This window comes from Dermacentor variabilis, chromosome 6 (genome assembly GCF_050947875.1).
Source record: "Dermacentor variabilis isolate Ectoservices chromosome 6, ASM5094787v1, whole genome shotgun sequence".
In the NCBI taxonomy this organism is placed as follows: domain Eukaryota; kingdom Metazoa; phylum Arthropoda; class Arachnida; order Ixodida; family Ixodidae; genus Dermacentor; species Dermacentor variabilis.
Genome location: NC_134573.1, coordinates 118079261 through 118100982, shown reverse-complemented (window position 1 = coordinate 118100982; position 21722 = coordinate 118079261). Strand labels below are relative to the sequence as shown.

General features: G+C 45.8%; 1 protein-coding gene across 1 annotated transcript in view; it reads left to right on the top strand.

Moving 5' to 3' along the window:
• Positions 1-9725, top strand: part of LOC142585105 (protein eva-1-like) — a 154769-nt gene extending 145044 nt beyond the window's left edge. Inside the window, exons 7-8 of the mRNA XM_075695624.1 lie at positions 1888-2052; positions 6062-9725. Of these exons, the coding sequence (XP_075551739.1) occupies positions 1888-2052; positions 6062-6396 (500 nt within the window). The 3' untranslated portion in view covers positions 6397-9725. The remainder of the gene's footprint in view (positions 1-1887; positions 2053-6061) is intronic.
• The last annotated feature ends 11997 nt before the right edge of the window (positions 9726-21722 follow it).

The following is a 21722-nucleotide window of genomic DNA, read 5'->3' as shown; positions in this document are numbered from 1 at the left end:
ACCTGTCGTCTGGTTGTTGTGCTTAGCTACAACCTTGCAGTCACTGAACAACGGCTTTCAACCGGTATACCGAAAGTGTAAACCCAGGTGCCCTTGCACCGGGCTGTCTACATTGTTGTTATGTTCCCGAAGCCTATAATTCAGGCACCTCCCCCTTTGGCCAATGTACTTTTTCCCTCAGTCAAGCGCGATCTCGTACACCACATTTTCTGCACAATCTACTTACGGGTTCCTGTGGGTCTTTTGTAAATGTCATCTTGCTTGTACTGTTTTCCCCATTTTCTTTACATAGTGACGCTAACTTGTGGGACGCTGTAAAAACCACTTTTACCTCGACACGGCCTCCAATCGTTTTTTAGACGATGTGAGAAGTTATGAAAGTACGGTATTACAGCCGTCCCTCGAGCCCGACTCATCTCGGTCTCAGATCGCTTCGGTTCGATGCGTCGCCCAGACCGCGTCGTAACAGAGATCATGAATGATAACTAACTAGACCAAACCAGTACTCTTCGTAATATAACCTCGTATTGTCTACCTCAATGACCGAGTGTAGGCGTCCACGTGTTGGCACTGCTCCCTTCCTCACTGCTCCCTTCCTGCAACTCGAAGCGCTATTTCAGGAGTGGCACGACTACAGAAGTTTGGTTCTACCAACATAAGCAACTTTATAGACCTCGCTGCTATAATAGTTTCACCATAAACCATTGACTACCCAAATAACAACCTAAATGCGATATTAATACAGCGAACCGTGATTTCAGCGTTCCGATTATTTGCTTCCGCCGCACAAAAATGTAGGGAATAGGGGCAATGCTATAGGCATGATGCGGTAATTTTCTGCTGCCCCTGCAAATTTATGCTGTTAGACTAAGCGTGATAGTGTGACATATGTGGTCGCCTATGCAAAGAGATTAACGAGGCACACATCGAAGGAATTTTGATAAATTTTTCTTGCATTGCCGTTTAACTTACACCTCGAGCTTCCTTGTGTGCATTGCAGCTTTCCGATGAGCTAGGCAGCAAATACTTACCGGTATACCTTACGCCGCAAGCTAAATAGCTTATTTGAAGCATTGTTACGGATGAACTACCCTGTGATGAGAGTAAAATCTGTATGATCTCAATATTTAGCTGTTCTTAGCGCTTACAACTGTTATTCCTTCCCACGAAAATGTGCAAACAAGGCATTGTTTTCCTTTCTTCTTGGTATACTAGATCACCTAGAAAACTACGTACGTAAACCGAGCGACGTTAAAGCCAGGACATGTTTTATAATGCAAACATTATCTACCGTCAGTGGTGATACTGCAGCAGCTTCACGTATTTATCAGTCACCTTGGTGATACCGTCGACGTCGAGTCAATTTCACACCCTTTATAGTGCTGGAATTCGATTGCTCAGCTTTGCACCAGAGGCAGAATAAGAACAAATTACTTGTATTATTATTTTTTGAAGTCGTAGACGTTGTATTTGCTCGGGCTTTTCGGTAGCAAACACATGGCAGATAGCAGTGGCAATTTATCGCACACCACGTGAAGAAAATGTCGGTTTTTTCTTAGCACTATAGTCAACTTGTGAGCCGCCGCGGTGACTTAGTGGCTGTGGCTTTGCATTACTAAACACGAGTTCGCGGGCTCATTTCCCGACCTTTGCGACCGCATTTTTAGGAAGGTGCGAGGCAAGAACCTTCGTGTGCTTCGATTTAGGTTCACAGTGTAGACCCCAGGGGGTCGAAATGAATCCGGAGACCCCCCCCCCCCCCCCCTTATCACCTATGCGTGGAATAATAACCATATCTTGTTTTGGTACACAAAACTTCACAATTCAATTTTGACTTTTGAGATCAACCTATTCCGCGTTTGCCATAGTTGCGTTTTACTATTTCAGCCGTGCCGATGGATCGCAATCTGATACCAGAGCCAGCGAACAAAAACCTGCTGAGGGATAGGACCGTAGAAGACGAGCAGCATGTCAACTGCACCTTGAATGGAAGCGGTCACCGAGCCATTGGCTTCGTCACCGAATGGGTGGCGGCTTACAAGTTTGTAAAAGGTGCGTTGTTTTCTGATAACGGTTTTGTATTCTTCATCTGATAGTGTGCCTGCATGGGAACGCCTTGCAAGCTGTTACGCTGGAACGAATGGACTGACCAGTGGCGGTAGAATGCACCTATTCGCACTTACTACTCAATGCACCATATTCACGTGCCGTGTGGACTTACCTGACAGACGTCGTCGTTCATGTCTGCATTGTAGCTGTCTGAAATTTGCATATATACAAAATACTTGCGTGACATTCAGCGTATGTGAACGATCTCGGTGTTGCGCACAATATAGGATCGGACATATACGCATAGCACGTTTAATCTGCTATTGTAACCATTTGACCATTCGAAGGATAGCGCGAATATCCGCACTAAATGTGCCCCCGGGATGGCTCTTTCAACTCCAAGTTGCACTTAGAGCATGGACTCTGTGTCGCCGTTGCGTCCAGCGCTACGAAGGTTCGTTTAATGTTTCTGCGAGGCACTGGTCGGAATGAGATGCGTTAATCTTGTATGTTGTGTACGTTGTAGTACGTTTTATATGAGCGTTACGTGTCGGTGGTATGTCTTATGTGCTTTGTGTATCATTTCTTTTATGATCACGAATTAACACTGAGTAACGTACGTGCCAGCCGGGCCACCAGGCAAACGTCACCAGCTTTCATTAAAGAGCCTCGTTCTCTCTCGCTGTCTCGAACGACAACTAAAGAACTGACTGGTAGAAGCTAGTGCCTGCAAGGTTCAGGCTCTGACTTTCTGCCGACAAATGAATGGTGTCGATATTTTCCTGCTTGAATGTTGCACCGGCGCCTAACATGCAGCGGCAACTTAAAGCATCCGCAATAACGTGTTCGTGCTCTGCATATGGCCGTTGTTAACTTATTTTTCTGAATGAAGTAGTGGCGGCTGGCATGGCAGCGCAATTCAAGGCCTTCATAAGAGCGAGGCGAAAGCTTGTCCAGCTGTGTAATAATAATGAATGACGAGCTACATATTTGAGATCACACCGTTTGTACCAGCTTTAAATGTCACGGTCCCATTACACCTCTGCAGTTATCTCCAAGTATTTTGGCGGACCTGAGTTAGCTTCGGCGAAGTCAGTTTCTTCGCACAGTACACATACTGCGCGCTGGTAACGCGCACTTGTGCTTTCAGTCGCATACGAAGGCCCAGACTTGGTTGACCCGCGAGACTAAAGCACAAACCGACCTGGTTTACTCATTTGCTTTCCCTTGCCCACTTAGTGGCTTTGTTACGGGGGCTCAGCGCGGACGAACAAATGCAATAGCCACGTATCGCGTGTTCCTTTTCTTCATCAGTCCCCTTCACGGATACATTAGGTGCCGTCCGCAAGCTCGCCAAGTTGACGCAGTGGTTGAGCTCCGCTACTTTCCACATTTTTCTTGCAAGTGGGCCCGTCTATATTTAGCGCATGGGCATTACCGCCCAAGTTTGGCCAACCTGTCGTTTCTTCAGCTTTCCTTCTTGCACTACTTCGTCACGCACAGTCGCGTACAATATGAGCTGCAACGCGGCCGTTGTCCGTGGCCGAAGGTGGCCCCAAGACTGTTCGGCGACGCCGCCACACAAACAATAGGTTTCGTTGATACCAGTACAGGGAACGGTGTTTACGTGTCCAATTTCCTGTAATGCCGGAGTCGCCGTGCACTCTTGCAAGGGTCCCGTCAACCATGGGGCACCGCGTTGCAGCTTATATTGCGCGCCACTGTCACCGCAGCAGCTAGCCCAGCTATTCCTTGTTTTCTATCTTACTAATTAAGCCAGAGAACCTCTCCGCCGCGGTGTCTCAGTGGTTGGGGGGCTATGCTACAAAGATAAAGGTCAGGGGTTCGACCTTTGGCTGCAGTGGCTGCACTCTGATTAGGCGAAATGCTCGTGTGTATAGATCGATGTGCATGCTAAGGACACCCACCTGGTCAAAACTGACCCGGAGTCTCCCGTTACATCGTTTCTCATTAGACTGGGTCGTTAAACGGCACGACCTAATTTTTTGCCAAGGAAACTGCGAAATCAACGCTCGTATAGGCGACCGATTGCGCGAGCCCATGGCAGGGCTTCACAAGTCGACTGCACTCACCGGTGCTACAAGCACAGCGGTCCAGCCGGCCATTTGTAGGACCTTCATTGTAGGCCCCTTGCGACCGTTGCTGGTCTCGGACAAAATTAAAACACAGTGCCATAGGAAGGAATGATTGTGAGCACGCGACGCCGTTATGACAAGGTACGTTAACCTTATGTACGTGATGACGAAGAGTTGAATAATAAGGCGCTGGGTGCAATCCTAAGGGAGCGAAGAGAATGCGTTGTTAGATTTCATGAAAGAAAGAAAGGAAATACGTGATTCCTTTCTTCGAAGAAATAGTAATGGAGTTTTAAGGGTAGATGCTCTTCATTAATGGAACACCAGCAGTGCGATGGTAGTTAGCTAGGACGAAACGAGCAGAGCGATTACGTACTGATTCGATGATTAATGTGATCTAGTGAGGATCCGAGACGGATGAGGCACATTCCAATTCGAGGCGGACGTAAGTTGTCTACAAAAGTCGTTGTATTGATGCTAAGGAGCGGTTAGCTTTAGATATAAGGTGTTGTAAATGCTGCTTCCAAGAAAGATCGTTAGTTAAATATGCGTCAATACAACGGTAGCATGCGACATATGGTAGGAAGCTGTCATTTCGGGCGTAGAAAGGGCAAGTTGTTTTAGAATGAGAAGTGCGCGTAGATTTGCATCTATGAATGTTGAGCTCCGTGCGCCAAGTGAGGCACCAATCATGCACGTTATTTAAACCAGACTGATGGGAATTTTTATATCAGAAGCATTATTTGTCGTGTGATATACAACACAGTCATCAGCGAATGAACAAATGTGTGAGGAAATGTTATGAGGTAAACAGTTTACACTTATTGAAATTAAAACCACGGGCTTTGCGTGCCGCTTCAAGCCTACTAGACGGTGAAGCGTAAACAGAAGAAGCAAATGTTGGGACCACGGACCCAACCGTCATTTGCGCAGGAGTTAAACCTGTCGTGCACAACACTGCTGCACCCTTAATGCGTGAACATTTGGAGTATCAATGGGGAAAGAAGTGTATGTGAGGTGTGGTGAAGCCGGTCTCGTGGTGTATACCGACACGCGTACTTGCTTACATTTTTCCGGTGACCGCGTTTCACAGGCTAACAAATGTTAATTTGCCGCTGAGCGCATGACGCGCGAGCATGTATCAGAACATCCGCGATCATTCTCGTTGATTGTGTCTGTTGCCTATGTTATAGACGAACCTTTTGTAATCCGCTTGCACGCGTGACCAGTATTGCACACTGTAGACTGCACGCGAGCCTCGGCGATTACGTTAGAATCTTCGACGAGTCATGCATAAATGGCCGATGTACTTGAGCCGCAGAATCAGAATTTAGACGAGCGCCGACTCTGCTGACCGCCATCGTCGTGCTTTGAGCGTAACTCGTTTTTCTGAGCACAGGTTCCCCCAATAAATCGTTGACTTCGTTACTCATAGCAATGCTACCATCTGGTTTTCCACCGTCACTGCAGCGGGACTGTATCCGCATAGTGTGTGTAGTCGGTGGTCTGCTTGCAGCTACAGTTTGCGGTTGCGCTTCGCCCCTCGAAGAGGAGGGACGTGTGTTGCGAACGCAGTTTAAATCATGGATCAGGGACCTGAAAGAGGTTCGACGCAATGCTAACTCATTCTTCTCGCATCTGCCGCTAAGTCGCCACTTAATTTTCCGAAGACGACTGGGCTGTGTGACTGCTTTTGATTGCACTCGAACGCTGTATGTGCGAGCGCATAACTCCTTCTGTCTCTACTTCTGTTCGCGCTTACGTCGCCCTCCTGTTTAACCTCCCCACCTTTGCTGTTCTCTCTCTCTCTCTCTCTCTCTCTCTCTCTCTTGTATACGACGGATAACCCGGACTAGCAGTTGCTGTCGCTAAGCGTTGTTTCTCTCTCTCTCGCACTCTAACGTTTCGGCACGCAGCGAACAAAGAGAAGTTCATCCTGTACGTGCTGCTGAGCCTGGGCTGCGGCATCGTCGCCTTCCTGGTGGTGCTGTCGGCTCGCCTCTACGTGCGGCGGGGCCGCGACCAGCACCAGGACGAGGCCAAGTGCTCCGAGCCGTTGTCGAGCTCGTTTGACGGGTGCGACGGCGCAGGCGGGGTGGACCCGGCGGGCGCTACCGGCTCGGCAACCAGGCACGCGCACACCATCGAAGTGGTGCGCTATGCCGACAGATCGGGTGTGCGCCGCCACGACAGCGACACCTACCCGCGGGCTCCCGTGTCGCGGTCGACAAACAGCTACTACTACAGCTAGTGGTAAAAAGGCCGAGGAGGTGTGACTCGTCTTCGCTTTTCTGTTTGTTTCTTTTGTATTTTTCTAGTTCGCACTCTCGTCACCTCCTCGAGCCAGTATGCACACTCAGGAACGCGCCGATGCCAAAAAGAAAGAAAGAAAGAAATTACGATGACTTTAAGTAAATCGCATACGTCAGGGCGTGGACGTTTAATCGTGCTGTTCGTGACACCGCGGTGGTCGTCGTTTGTACAGCACCCCCACCCTATCGCTATACACCAACAGGCTGTAGAATTCGGGGTGCGAGGACTACCGAAAACCGCGGATGCTGTTTTGATTTGGCCGCGCGATATTATGAATTGCGCGTGGCCCGCGAAAGACTAGTTGCGCCACAGCTGAACGGGTATCGGCGTTATGACGGCGACAGTTTGTACAGCATGTAAAATAACTAATGACGACGTGACAACAGTGCCTGCGAGTATGCCAATTAAGATGTTTGAGGGTTAGCAACGGGTGGAGCATATCAAATGCCTTGCTCACTCTGACTTTTCTTGCGCTTTACGCGAAAAGCTTAAACAGAGTGTGCTAGAAGGAGTTTAGAGTTCGTGGTCGTCCGGAATTCACCGTCGTGGTGGAAAGAAATCCGCTGCATTTGCATCGTTTGAAAAGAAAAAACTCTTGAGGCTGACCACAACTAAAGACGGATTGCGACAGCGAACCGGTCTATCAACAAGGCTATCGCGGGGATGTAAATAGCAGCGCTCTCGTCAGGATGGTAGCTTCTCAAGTACTGCGAGGTTGTGGCCATTAACCGTCTTGTGAAAAAAAAATATTTTTCTGAATTTCCTTCGTAATCTTTGTTATCGGGAGCTGATGCATTCGCCCAAGTGCTCGCACAAGAATTCAATTTTATTATCGTACTATAACGATGGACCATGCTTTCTGGTAAAATGTTGGACGTTGAAGTCGCACGACTGATATCTTTGCAGCTTGTGAAGAATTTCTTACAGAAGTACCCGTGTTCTCATTAGAAAAATCGGTAGTTTCGTTTTCATGACGTGTGTGTTCACCTTAGCCTCTTATGGCGGCTTTAGACCGGTTAGGCTTGCGTCATTAGTGCGAGCGTGTCACACGTCGTATAAGCGCACTGCACTGAGTGCACATAGGCCTAAAGTGGCGAAAAGGCCAAATTTTGTTCAACACTTAAAGGACACTAGCATCTAATGTTCACCTAGTATTCCTGAGGAACGCGCATTGTCGAGTTCACTGCACTACACGGGATGGTGTTACATAATTTGTTTTGCACGCGCACATTCAAGCGTCAATCACTGTATACGCATATTTTAAACCAAAATAATGCAACAGTGAGGCCCTCTATAGCTTTTCCCTTGAAAATGCAAGGCTCGAGTGATGAATATATGCATTATGATGAAGAACAAGCGAGATATATCTCTTTACATTATATAGACGAATTATGGCTAATTTATTACACCGGTGTTCGTTCTGTGTTAAACAATGGGCAAGAGCTACAAAGCCGGCTTCGTTGTACAAATATTTATTGAAGCCATAGCTCAAAAGATGTTCGATATATATACTTGGGTATGTCATGCACTGATTTTATGTACCATCGTGTGTCTACCGCTTGCGTTGCAGCAAGTTATACAAAATCTGCCCCTTACGTTTTGTGGCTCTCGTGTGTACTTTCACCACTGCACGTCACTTGAATACCGAGCTCCAAAACGTTGTGCCCTTGACAGGTGCATAGATGAAAAGTGGAGATGTGACTGATTAGTCTGCGCAGCTTAAGGGATGAGCAAACTCTGTTCAGAGAAATACGTCAGCAAAACGCACAGAATGGACCTGAACAGGCTTACCGGGTGTTCTGAGAGATAACTACGGGATGCTACACTTATGTCGGTGGGTTGCCTTGATGCAAGCGCACAAACCAGCGTTGCAGAAGATTAGTTTACAGACAACACATTGGGGTACGCTCACGGTGACTTAAGTACTGAGGCTGTGATGTCACGTGCGTGAGCTTAAAAGCTCAGAGTAAGGGCAGCCCCTAAATCTGCTCAGACTACACTGACACGTTTTGGAAGTGATGAATTTATTACTCTGTCATCCAGGGGAGTAGCGCTGGTGCTGCTAAATTTCTGCTTCATTAATCTGGCGTGTCAGCGATCGTGATCGAGCTCGTCATGTGCGGGTAACCTTATTTCGTGTCGAGTGAGATGTCTCTGTCATGAACGATCAGCATCGTTTCAACGCCGGTATGTTAGCATATTTCTAGGTGTGTTTGGGCGCTCTCAAGGAAATGATTGTGCGGCTATAGCGCGGGTAAGGGCTGCACGTTAGGCGACTGTTGCATGATGGGTACAAGCCTGAACTCTTTACTGTGTCCGAAAGCACGTTGTGTCGCTGACCTGCACCGTTCTTGTTGTGTGCGTCTTGTGTTCAGCGTTGGCTCAAGTTACTGTATAAATTACTGTTGACTCATTACTGTAAAGTTGTACAGCTCCCTACAGGGCCGGTGTTGTGCTTTTGTCGACTTGTTTGGTCGAAACGAGGAAGTAAGTATCTCTTTTGTTTAAATATCAGCGGCTGTGTCCTTATTGTGTGTTTCTTTCTTGCCGGCATGACTTAGTGAAGAGCGAGTGCTGACAGCACGTGCCATTACGGCGGAATAGCGCAGAGACGTGAAGGGCCAAGTAGTCACGGGGCTCTGACCCAAAGCCGTGAGCCTCTGATTCCGAAACGAATATTGTTGTGTATCTTTTTTTGAATTCCGATGTCATCGTTAGCAGTTCGGAGGCTGCCACGAAAGAGCAGTTGAGTCGCAGAAATTGCGTTGCCGAAAATTGCGCGGCGCAATGCTTTGTCGCGATCATTTTTCTCAGTTGGACAATGACTGTAACACTTAAACAAGCATATTTCTAGTAGGAAAAGCGTTTCACAGTAATAGCTATTCGTTTACATTTCCCCGTCTGCATATCCGAAAGCAATTAGAAGGACAAGGAACTGTTGTGATGAACTGAACTGAGGAAGCGACAATGTGACGCCACTGCTGCACCACTTTTAGCAGATGACAGAACGCATTTTATATTCTGAGGCTTATACGTCACCCGAGTTCGAAATCTTTTTCTTTGAACCACAATATGTCTATTAGTAAAAAGAGAAATTAACGAAGCGCGGTCGTACAATTCTTTGGTTGTCTAACGAGCTTGAACGTCTGCCAAGGCTTCAGCGTTTTGATATCAGCCGAATTCGCATATATTAAAGGAACTTCATCAGAAATCAGCACTAGCATTCTGACAGTCACTGTGTCGGAACGGAACGGCACGAAAACAAAAACGGGAAATGAAAAAAAAAAACATATTTTCGACCGCAACGAAAACGGAACCAATTCGTTATTTTTTATTTTTGTTTCGAAGTGAAACCGAAATATTTTTGATCGGTTTTTGGTTCAAGGGGAAAGTCGGCAATCCGAAACAATCGCCGTCAGGCAATGCCAGAATTAGCGCGTATCTCGGGGGGTTCTGCTTGAGCGCGTGTCTCGGGCAGGGATAATGCGAGCGATAGCCGGTCGAGCGCTCCACTAATCTAAGCAAACTATTACTGCGCGTTAACTAAGCTGGGCAGCGTGGGTCGCGAACGCAGGATCCACGAAGATCTCTTCACTCGTCGGGATCCGTTTCGAGACTGATCCCAACGAATCGAAGTTCTTTCCTTCGTGGCTCCGGCGCGCACGGCCGATGCTGTCCAGCCTAGTTAACGCGCAACAATAGTTAGCAGTGGTCTAAGACCGACAGTAATTAGTCAGCCCATCGGCACGAGTACTCATTTTGCTTAAAGCCTGCCGCTCGGCGCACCAGCTGATCGGCGTCGTAGCAAAACCCAGGGCTCGCACGCTGAAGAGCTTATCTTTTTTCTTTTCTGCGGGCACAACGCTTTCTTACAGAAGCTTTATCGTTCCTTTATATTCGTTCAAATTCGTTTTATCAGAGCAGCGGTGTCGCATTTCGGCGAGTACACTCGATGACGTGCTGCTTCTGAGATCATCTCAGTGCCTTGACTCAAGGCACTGGGCATGATCTCGTAATTCATAATTCACTTATTTAGAAAAATGAATACTGTGTTTTTATCGTTACTTTGCGTCGAAAATGTTTGCATGCGAACCAAAACCGTTATGAACCGTTAAGGATCATTTCTTTTTTTCGTTACGGGGCAAAACCGCAATGGCGCTTTCTTCAGTGGAACGAAACCAAAGCCAGAAGGAAAAACATTTCGTTCAGACACCCTGCTGACAGTGAACCAGCCATAATGTGAGCTTTTGTTTTCGCGAGGTGGGTAGCGTTGAGTGGAGTGGAGTGGGTTGGAGAATGGTAATTCTTACTAATTGATTTTATCTTGTCAGTATAAAGAACCTGCGCTTGTGTGGGTGCAATTACGCAGTACACCTTGAGAATGTGAGTGCGAACCTGTCGTGAATGATTAGAAAGATCGAAGTTAAGAAAGCAACTGAAGTAAATGAAAACAGATAGCCCTGAAAACAGAATAATGCTTCAGCGCGAATAAGCAAGAGAAATGGCTCACCGTCGGAGACTTGAGTTTTCACAACTCGTCTTGTCGAAACGTAAACAACAGGTTGAGGCTGCCCTCGTCCGCTGATTGTATACGTTGTTCATTCATACCAACTGAGAAACCCGTCAACAGCACCAGATTTCAAAATCCAAACACAGTAATTGGTAAAGAAAGTGGAAGTCTCCCGATTGTCGCCACACCTATCGATAACTAAACATACTATAAGACGCCATATTATTTGAGAAGAGGGGGTATAAATGAATTTCGTGACAGGTTTCTTTATCTTTGGAAGGGGAGAAGAGCTAGTATGGAGGGGCTAGTTGGTGCATGGTATTTCGAATGAAAACAGCACAAAAAGTGCAATAAAAAGCGATAACAAATTTAAACGGACCCGTTAGCTGGTGCGGTTTTCGTTCTAGGTGTGAGAAAAACTAAATATCAAAGTTTCTAGTCGACATGCTTTTCTTCTGTCAGATTTGTCCTTTCGAGCACTTTTGCAGGCGATTGGCGGCGGCACACGTTTTGTTTTGCCGCTCACAGGTGGTGCGTGTCAGTCGGTTTAACAACGCAAAATTGTACGATTAAAAAAAAGTGCCTCGTTTTCCTTTTTCCTTTTTTTATGCCCGTGCTGGCTGCCTGAAGACAAAAACATGTACGAGCAGATAACAACAACTATGTGAGACCTGCGTCTACAGCAGGCAACATACGGACACAACCCAGCCGCAATCGTAGGAAACGGCCATCTTCAGAAAACGCTGGGTTTCAAAGCTGGTGCGTGCGCCAACCAGTGACCGCCGGAAATAAGCAAGACGTGTGTAAAGTAATAGTGGGGAGAAATGATTGGAAAGATGGGGCCAGAGCCGTTATCGGCGCAGGCAACTTTGCAAGGTAAAGTAGAGATGATGAAATTGATAGGCTACAATATGTAGAGTCAAACATTATTAGCTCGCACGGGCTATTTTTCGCCATCTGGTTGAGAACAGGATGCTAATCGAAATCGTTGAATCCTTATCACACCGTTGTCTAATGTTCGTAGCACTGTGCTGCTCATCAAGTTGGGTGCTAGTCAGACGAAATGCTGTGGTAGATAGCGGCTGCTTGCTAAACCGGATAGCATTTATACATATAGTCGTTGTATTGCGTTGCAACGTGGGCTTATTTTTCTCATGCAGTTTTATACTTAATATGTAAATTAATTCTAGAAGCGAGGCTGAAAGTACTGGTGCACCATTATAGGCAGTGGCTGTATAATGGTCAGTATATATGGTGCCAAACGCTGAACGCGCATTTACCGCATAGAGTTTATTTTTCTGCCAGATGAAAAAGGAAGAAAAACTATGGAGGTTTTTTTATGTTGATAGACCAACGCAGTTTCAGGAAATAGCGACCCGTTTTTACGTCGTTACGTACGGAATTGCGATTCAATCCAAATTAATCAAACGAACTTGAACTGAGGCAGCTAGGAATAACGTGGCTTGCAAACCTAGATCTGGCGTTGTGGCTTGAAATAATATTAATGAAAGAAAGTAGGGCGCCGGCACTCGTGCATTGGGGTTCTGTCGCCGTCTCCTTGACGTCTGCTATAACGGCTGTCCGGGCGCGGTGCCGTAAGATCGAATCACTAAAACCGACCGCATCGGTCTTTATCTTTCTTCTGCTAATTGATACCACATGCAGCTTCGTTTCCTCTCTTTCAAGTGCTAGATGCTTTTGCTTGCTGTTACGTACGCCCAGATACATCTCTCTCGTTTTAAGCACGGACAACGGGCAGCACATTCTCCGGGGCAGTCAGAAAATTTGATTATATTCTTGCGCGAACGTATTCTCATATCGCTATTTCGCATTGTCGTCCTAGTGAAAATTTCGCGACGGAAAGTTCATGTGCCTGCCGCGACACCGTATCATTGAGGAATTTCACACACGCAGGCCACACAAATTCAGCAAAGCCTTTGTTTGTGGTTCGCACTTTCTGCGACGCTTGCAACAGTCTGCTTCCTTCTTGCGAATGTGTGCCAAATGTGTCATAAAACGTATGTGTGCCGGCATTCTCTGTACTTGCTCAATATCCCCCGACCTCGGGTGACATATCTTCTGCTCACTGAACTGGAAGAAATTCGCCACGATGGAGCAAGAAGTGCCGCTTTCTCCTTGGCTGCTATATGGAACAAAAATTGCCGAATGGAATTGCCACATTTAAACAGTGCGTGGACGGGTAAAGACCGCCAAACTTTGGCGTTTCTTTCAGTATACTTCTGTTTCTTGTTTCTGTATGAAAAGATCGCTCCTCTATGTTTTGAAAGATGCTAATAAATGACACTGACTATTTTGTTACTTCTGCTGTTGTCTCAGTCATGTCTTATGTAGAACCGTGATTGCCGCTGGAATCAAATGTGTAACAGCAAAGCAACGCCTGAATGTGTGGGAAGCGTCATTTAAGCGGCGACTCTTGTGCGCTGCTGTTTTGCAGAGATACCAACCAGCATGCCAAATGGATGAAATACGTTTTACCTATACGGGAAGCCCCTATATATATATATATGTATATATATATATATATATATATATATATATAATATAATATAAACTATGGTTGTTTAGAGTTTCTTTGCTGCGTTGGTAGCTCGCCTTAGTCGAGCTTTAAGCAGGTGTTAACCGCTCAGCGAAGAGCAGAAAATAAGAACTAGCAGTGAGTGAGTGAGTGAGTGAAGTAATTTTATTTGGTCCAGAGAAGACGCAGTGGAGACCCCGCGCCACCCGGCTAGACCCACGTAGGGACCGCCAAGCCGAGCTTAACGGCCCGATCCCGGGCACTCTGGACGGCCAGGGTTTGGTCGCTGAGCTCAGGGCTGCCCAAGAGCGCAGCCCACCTACCCTCGCTGAAGGGGGAGCCGACGGCTTCACACTCCCACAACACATGGTCCAACGTTGCCCTTAGTCCTCAGGCAGGGCAGTCCGCACTGGGATATCTTTCAGGGTGTATGGCATGAAGAACCGCGAGGTTAAGGTACGCAGGGGCTTGTAAAAGTCGAAGGGTAACCGCCCGCGCCCTGCATAAGGCGGGGTGCGGGAGGGGGAAGACCCGTCTTGACAGATAGTAGTGTGTGGTGATTTCATTAAACGTGAGCAAGGGTTCGCCACGGGGCAGGGGGACTGCTGAGGCGGCGCGGTCAGTGAGTCCTCGCGCGGCCTCGTCTGCGCCCTCGTTAGGGTTAGAGGGAGAACCCTCAATCGACCCCAAGTGAGCGGGAAACCAAAAGAGAGAATGCGGAGAGATACTTTTGGCGCTTTGGAGAACGCGGAGGGCCTGCGGGGAGACCATACCGGTTTGGTAGGTGTTAATGGCTGCCTTGGAATCACTATATATTGCCTACCTGCGACCATCGAGCACAGCCAGCGCGATTGCAACCTGTTCGGCTACCACGGGCCTCGAAGTGCGTACCGTAGCGCAGCAAGTGAGCCTTGAATTGGAGTCTACGATGGAGACGGCGAATGCCTCTTGTTGGACATATGCCGCGGCATCCACGAAGCTTGCCTCAATGTGGTTATTGCGGACATGCTCGAGTAGAGCTGTACCCCTGGCCCGACGTCTGCCGACGTTGTTTGCGGGGTGCATATTGCGGGGAAGGGGCACGATGTGTAGTTGAGACCTGATGTCGCTGGGAATGCGCACGGCGTCGGGGCACTGGTCGACAGGATTGAGGCCCATCTCGCCGAGTAACTTGCGGCCCGTCGGGGTGCCGGATAGCCTGAGCAGCTGTGAGTACTCTTGTGCCTCGATAATTTCTTCGAGCGTGTTGTGGACTCCGAGCTTCAACAGGCTTTGGGTGTGGGTGCTTGCAGGTAAGCCGAGGGCAAGCTTAAAGACCTTTCTGATTAGTGAATTGAGCTTCTTCCACTCTGCCATATGCCAATTATGCATGGCCGCCGAGTATTGTAGTTCTGTCTACATTTTGTTGAATTACCCATTCTATAAATATTTCTTTTAAGTGACGCAAAGAGAGAGCAGATGTGGCTTTATAAAACAAAACGAAAAAAGGTAATAAATACGTACAGTCGGCCGCTGAAGAGAAAAAAACAAATAGAAAAGCGAAAACAAATTACGACACACCGTGTCTGCGAAAGCTAAGCCTGAGCATATAGCTTCAATACCTGATCTTGCAGTCTTTGTGTACTAGATAGCGATATATCTAAATAGAAGCGTCATGCGTTGACTAAGTACAGATTTCCATTTACAAACGTTTACGGAACCAATGTGTCGTAAACGTTCCTTATAGACTCCCCATCGTGTAAAGAAAAACAACGGAGATTTCTTGGAATGCTCAGCGCGAACATCTCGCAGAAATTCCGGAATTCACGCATAACAGGTTTTCGGCAGTCGTCCTATACACACGTGAGGAAAAAATTAAACTTGGCAATTATCGGAAAATTGCTTGTCTCTCCCACCACTAAAGCTTCAGCGTTTCTTCGCGCTTTCCGCTGCTATGCACGGAGATGCTCCTTGTTTATAACCTCCTCTGTTTGCTCGATCAGCAAGTAGTGGTGTCTAACAAATTAACGTACAAAACAATCTCTACTTGGAAGTTGTTGGGCGCCATGGTGGGCACCGCAGGTTCTAGCTGCCGTGCGTACGGGAACCGGTCAACTACCGTACAGAACCGTTAAGAGGAAGCTTTAGCTCGGGCCCAACTCCGACGCGGCCTATTCAAATACATGTAAAAACGCAAAAGCGTTTTTCTGAGATAACCCCTGGACCGTGAGAGAGAAAATTAAATTCTGTTGACTGTTGAAGCGGAATTTTGATTTAGGGCTTGAATTTTGCTAAAAAGATTTTCAAAATTCAGAAGTTCGAAAAAAATAGAAGCACGAAGTTTACAAAATAATACCTCTGCATCAATAAGAGATATCGCGGTTCTGTAAACAGCATCCATTAGATAATTCAAAGCGGACAAATTTCATATGTCATTTTGCATCTTACGTGAACTTGTTACGTTGTTTATGAGCGTTCTGCAAAAGTTGTTATTACATATTAATAAATTTTTGAGATTCATGTGTACGATGCATAATTTGTGCGCTTAGGATGTGCTATTAGGCACAATTCACAGAATTGCCATATCATTTCTTCTTACTGAGTTACGCAGTTGTAAACTTGATAATTTCGTTTTCAGAAAATTTGCGAATTTGCCAATTTTTAATAAAAAATTGACGACCTAAATCGAAAATTTGAAACCAACAGTCACTAGATTTTAAGTTTTTCTTTTAAATGCAACAAACGCCGTCAAATTTGGTGCAGTGGTTGCCGAGAAAAACGAATTCTCCTTTTACAGTTATTTAGATAGGAGCACCTGAGCTAAAGCTTGCTCTTAATACTATAGCATGTGGACACACTCTCACGCAAGAAGTCCCAAGCTCCTACGAGTTCGTGGAAACGTGTGGCGGGGATTGAACTTGGCCCCCTACAAGCAGAAACCTCAAACCGATGTCAGCACAAGGTCTCGAGGCCGAGGAACTAGAGCACCCTGACGCGATGCCTTTCGGCTTCAACCGGGTGTAGAAAACAGTAGCGCGCAAGAAAGAAGGACGTCGCGAGTACATAGAACTGGCACTTGCTCATTACAGAAAAAAAATGGCTTAGGGAAACATTTTCTTTGGTGAGTTGGTTCAAAACGTTATGCCTAGGTAAACTGTGAACCAACTTGACCAATTGAATGTTTTACTAAGCAACATTTCTCGTACATTGGCCGATTGCCAGTCCTGCACGCATTTAGTCGTTATTTCTTTCGCGCTTCTGTTTTTCTGCTAAGTTATAAACCAACTCGCGCAAACCAACGTTTTGACCGTGTGTTCGACATTTTAACAGCGCGTTCATTGCTGTGTGATTTGGCTCAATAGGAGAGCGAAGTGCTTTTGATCAAGTGGGGCATCTGGATCAAGCGCAACTTAGCCATCTTGCTGCAAGAGTTCTAGGGTTTGGACATCCTGTTCTCACTTATTTACAGCAAAAGCTTGCGTTCTATTGACCAATGTTGAATTACCGAAGCATAGCTGGTAGACAGCGCAATGCCGCGCTCAAACAAATGGCAACAGCAACCACTGAATGCGCTCGTGGGACACGGAATTGACGCCTTTGCACTCTTTCGTTACCTCTTCCCCCTCAGACAACAATATCCCGTTAATAACGTAACCACATTTTCACGGCCAGAACCAGCAGGTTTCGCGAAGAAGAAAACAGGAGACGAGGTTCAGTCAGACATTCATCAGTGGTAGCCCACAAATAACTTTCAAGCTTCCGCACTGTTTCGCTAATTGAAGATGCTCTCGGCGGGCATACGCGAGCGCGGCCTTATTATTTTCTCTTCCGCTTATTCATCATGGAGACGCGTCCTTGCGCTGCTGAAGACTGAACGGCGAGCGATGACTTGTTCTTCAAAAGCAAACTGCGGAGCATCGCTATTTATAGGTTAGCGGGCAAGCCTGCGTTAATTTCCGCCTCGTAGCGTTTCTGCAGACGTGGATTCGGGAACGCGTAGGTTCAACGCTGTTTCTACATTCGAGACCCGCGTTTTCTGGTGAAATATTGCCTATTTGCTTCCATTGCATCTATGTCTAGACGTTGGCAGCTAACGAAATTCTCTTGGCGCTGCCAACTCATCCGGTTGTCAGGAACGTTCCACTCCGCCACAGGTGCTAACGAAGTTTTGTAGCACTTGCCAAGCGATGCTGTATGTGATTCACCGCATAAGTTACCATCTCGCCGAAACGCGAAGCACCTGGCTTAGGCGTGGGGCTGTGCTCACAGCGATGTCAACCAACTTGTGGTGCACCATTACCGTAACAGCCTCTCACCCCTCAGAAATCATAATTTACTACGAACTTGGTTACTGCCCAAACAGGTATAGTTTGCTTTTAAGATTTTTTTTTTTGAAAATGGCCGCGAACAGGTAGATCAAATGACCGCTTCGAGATTTTATTCCCCGATTCAGCTGTGGCCTCTAGAACAGCTAACGTTGAAAAAAAAAAAGAACTTGAAGCGCACCGTATAGACGTGCACATAGATTTATATAACCCCAGGAGAGTTGCAGCACGTATGAGGAATTTATATGCTTCAAGCACCAATGAAGTACGGCAGGCTGTTCTTGTGCTTTGGCTGAAAGTGGAAAATAAAGTAAAGCTGGAGCAAGAACCAACCCATAACTTTCGTTGAGCTTCACGAGGTCAACACACCAAATGCGATAGGCTTGTTGAAGGTCTTATGTAACATATGATGTGCTCGAAGCTGCGTCTGCGGTCCGTGTAAGAGTCTTGGCAGTTTAAAAATTATGTCGCGCACTTTGTTGCATGCTGGGAATTCTACAAGTGGGAGTAAAGTCGCGGCACAGAGCAAAAATACATCATGCTCAGATATCCTATAAACGGGGAACTGTCGGTGAGCAAGCGACGTTTCGATGACACCACCTACTTCGAAAAGTCGCTTGGGGGAGTTGCAATGAAATTAAAATGAAAGCCGAATTCACTGAGCTGGATCACGTCAACGAACACAGACAATAAATCATTAGCTTTCTTACACAAATTCAGCATATCTTCAACCGAAAATTATTGAATTTGCATAAATGTGAGGAATGTTTCTGTACGCATATAACTCAGCACTGTAAATTGAATGGGAAAAACCGGTCGTAGCTCCTCGCGTTCACATATTTATCATGGAACACACGTCATACGAAGCAATCTACTGCAAGAGCCAAAAAAAAAATATTTCAAGAATCCGCCGTTTGGAGTCGGACAAACGCAAGCCCTTTTATACGAGCGTGTAGTCGTGTCAGGAAGCGACAAGAAAGTGTTATAGAAAGTGTTTTAGATTTCCGGAAAGCTTTCGACACAGTTTCTCATGCATTGCTTTTACATAAATGATCTTTTCTCGGTATTCACCCTGCAATAGTACATTGGATTGGAAATTACCTGTCTGGACGAACACAGCATGTTTTAATAAACGGAACCAAATCAACACCTGTCACCGTAACCTCTGGCGTGCCCCAAGGGTCTGTTTTGGGGCCTTTGTTATTTTTAGTCTTTATAAATGACATTGTGCACAATCTAGAATGCAAAGTGAGGTTATATGCTGATGATTGTGCCATATACAAGAATGTAGAAAATGTTTGTGATGTTAGTAGTTTGCAGAATGATCTAAACAAAATTCATGCTTGGTGCATTAAGTGGGGCATGTCTTTGAACAATGCTAAATGCCAACTTGTGTCATTCACCCGTAAACGCTTTCCTGTGAGATCAGTGTATAAATTGGACGGACTACTTCTTGAAAAGGTCGAACACTACAAATACCTCGGGGTCTATTTTTCAGAAAATTTAACATGGAACAGACATATTGAATACTTAACCTTAAAATCATCTCGTATACTAAACCTTGTTAGACGTAATTTTTATAACGCCCCCCAGAAAGTAAAAGAACAGCTTTACATAACAAATGTTCGTCCGGTACTCGAATACGCTTGCCAGGTATGGGACCCTCAAAGCTCTAAACTTATAGAAAAGCTCGAACGCGTCCAAAACCGCGCTGCAAGATTTGTTTCTGGTAATTATAATTTCCGTAGCAGTATTACATTGCTTAAAGAGGACCTTGGTTGGAAATCACTAGCACACCGCCGATTAACTGCAAAATTAGAACTTTTTTTCCGAATCTACTTTGATCTCACAGGAATAAACAAGAACTTGTACATTTTCCCTCCCCACTTCATCTCTAAACGATGTGATCACGAGCTGAAAGTCCTTGAAATGCGCTGTCGTACTGATGTCTACCGTAATTCATTTTTCCCGCATGTTTCCGCACACTGGAATAGGCTTCCCAGGAGCATTGGTGAATGTAAAACGTGTTCAGAGTTTCTGTCTTTATTGTCACGTAGTCTGTCGTAGTATATTATCCCGTTTTTTTTATATCATTTGGCTGGCATTGCACTTCATGCGATAGTGTACCCTTTCCATTTCTGTCTTGCAAATTCGCACCGCATTTCACAAGACCGTTTTGCCGTCGAGATGACTCATCTATGTTACGTATTTTGTTACTCTTACCACCTGTGCTCTGCTGTATCAAGTTTTTGTCACATGTTCACTTTTCTTCAAATTGTCCCCCCCTGCAATAATGCCCTTGTGGCGCTGCAGGTACTTGTATAAATAAAATAAAAAATAACAAAAAGTTTGCGCATCTGCTGTAAAAAGGGTATGAGAAAAAAGTTAGGGCCACGGACAGAAGAAAAAAAAACGTGTAGATGTTGACAGCACCCAAAAACGCTGGATAACGTCTCCCTTAAATCCACAAAGTCCAAGTGTTATTTCTCTATTGAAACTCGTACAGTGTTGCGGGACAAAAACTCTTCTTGGAGGGCCCTGAGAACTCTTAAATCAGTCACGCAATCATGTGTAGTATAGCACGTACTCCATATAATTTCATGAAATAAACACGAAAAGAAAACAACCAGCAGGATAAATAATTACTATAGCGAGCAGTAATCCTCGAGTATCCTTCACGAATGCCTAAACGTCAGTCCGGCCATAAATCTTTATCAGTCAGTGTTTCACGCAGCCAGAGAAAAAAAAGTTGTACGTTTTAAAATGCTGCCACGAAGAAACATAAATATACAGTATCACGACCTATGGAAGGCAAATAATGTATGTGGGTGGTAAGGGTGGAAGACGAATGCGAGCATGCAGAGAACTGCCACACACCGACCGACGAACGAGGTGCGTGTATTTCCAGCAGACACGGTAGGGACAGCGGCGGTGAGGAGAATTCAAGGCCGGTCCTCGTTAGCTGCAATTAGTGACCCGAAAACGGGTCTCCTCACTAACGACTGCGCTCGCATTCCCGCTCTCGGCGGTGGTCCAACGGCAATTGGCTGTTTATTCGGGGTGTTTCCTAGCAATCTCCGAAAGAAAAAGTCACGCTGCGTTCAGCCGGTCTTGCATTCAAAAGCAGGAAGTGAGCGCGGCGTGTCCAGAGAAAATAGAGCGTTATTTATCCATGTCTTCGCATTCAATTTGTGATAACCGGCATGCTTGCCGTGAACTTGTATTTCATTTCTTTACGTCGGCGTGTGCGTGCCTGCTTCGCGCTTGCGCGCACGCACGCAAGCTGTGACTCAGTGGTCGTGTTCGTGCAAAGGCTATTTCAATGCGTTGCAATGCCACAAATACGCACGTTCGCGTACTGAATCATGCTGGTGAGATCAACCTTGACTGTTGTTTACTGCAGCCTTAATTACGGTAACTATAGCGCTGCTAATTTATTGCGAATGATAGCGGCTGTTAAGTTGTCTGTTCAGTCGCAGCTGGCTGATGAAAATATATTTTAAAAAAATGCGCATTCCAGCAATACAAATAGGTGCACTTGAGCTCGACGACGTGTCGGCGCTGCTTTTTAATGCCTTAGCATTATTAATATGAAAGTGAAAAAAAAAGTGTATGTGAAGCGGAATATCGGTTACGTGGCATTATATATATATATATATATATATATATATATATATATATATATATATATATATATATATATATATATATATATATATATATATATATATATATATATATATATATATATATATATATATATATATAAGCGGGTGCTCAAAATTAAGCTTATGGATTTCTTAAAATTAGGCACTCGGAGGCACGCGAAGGCCACCTGTGCAAATAAGTTATGTGGCCAGGGGTGCATAACGTGAGGTGATAGTTGTCGGTGTCAGCAGCTTAATTAACTTAAA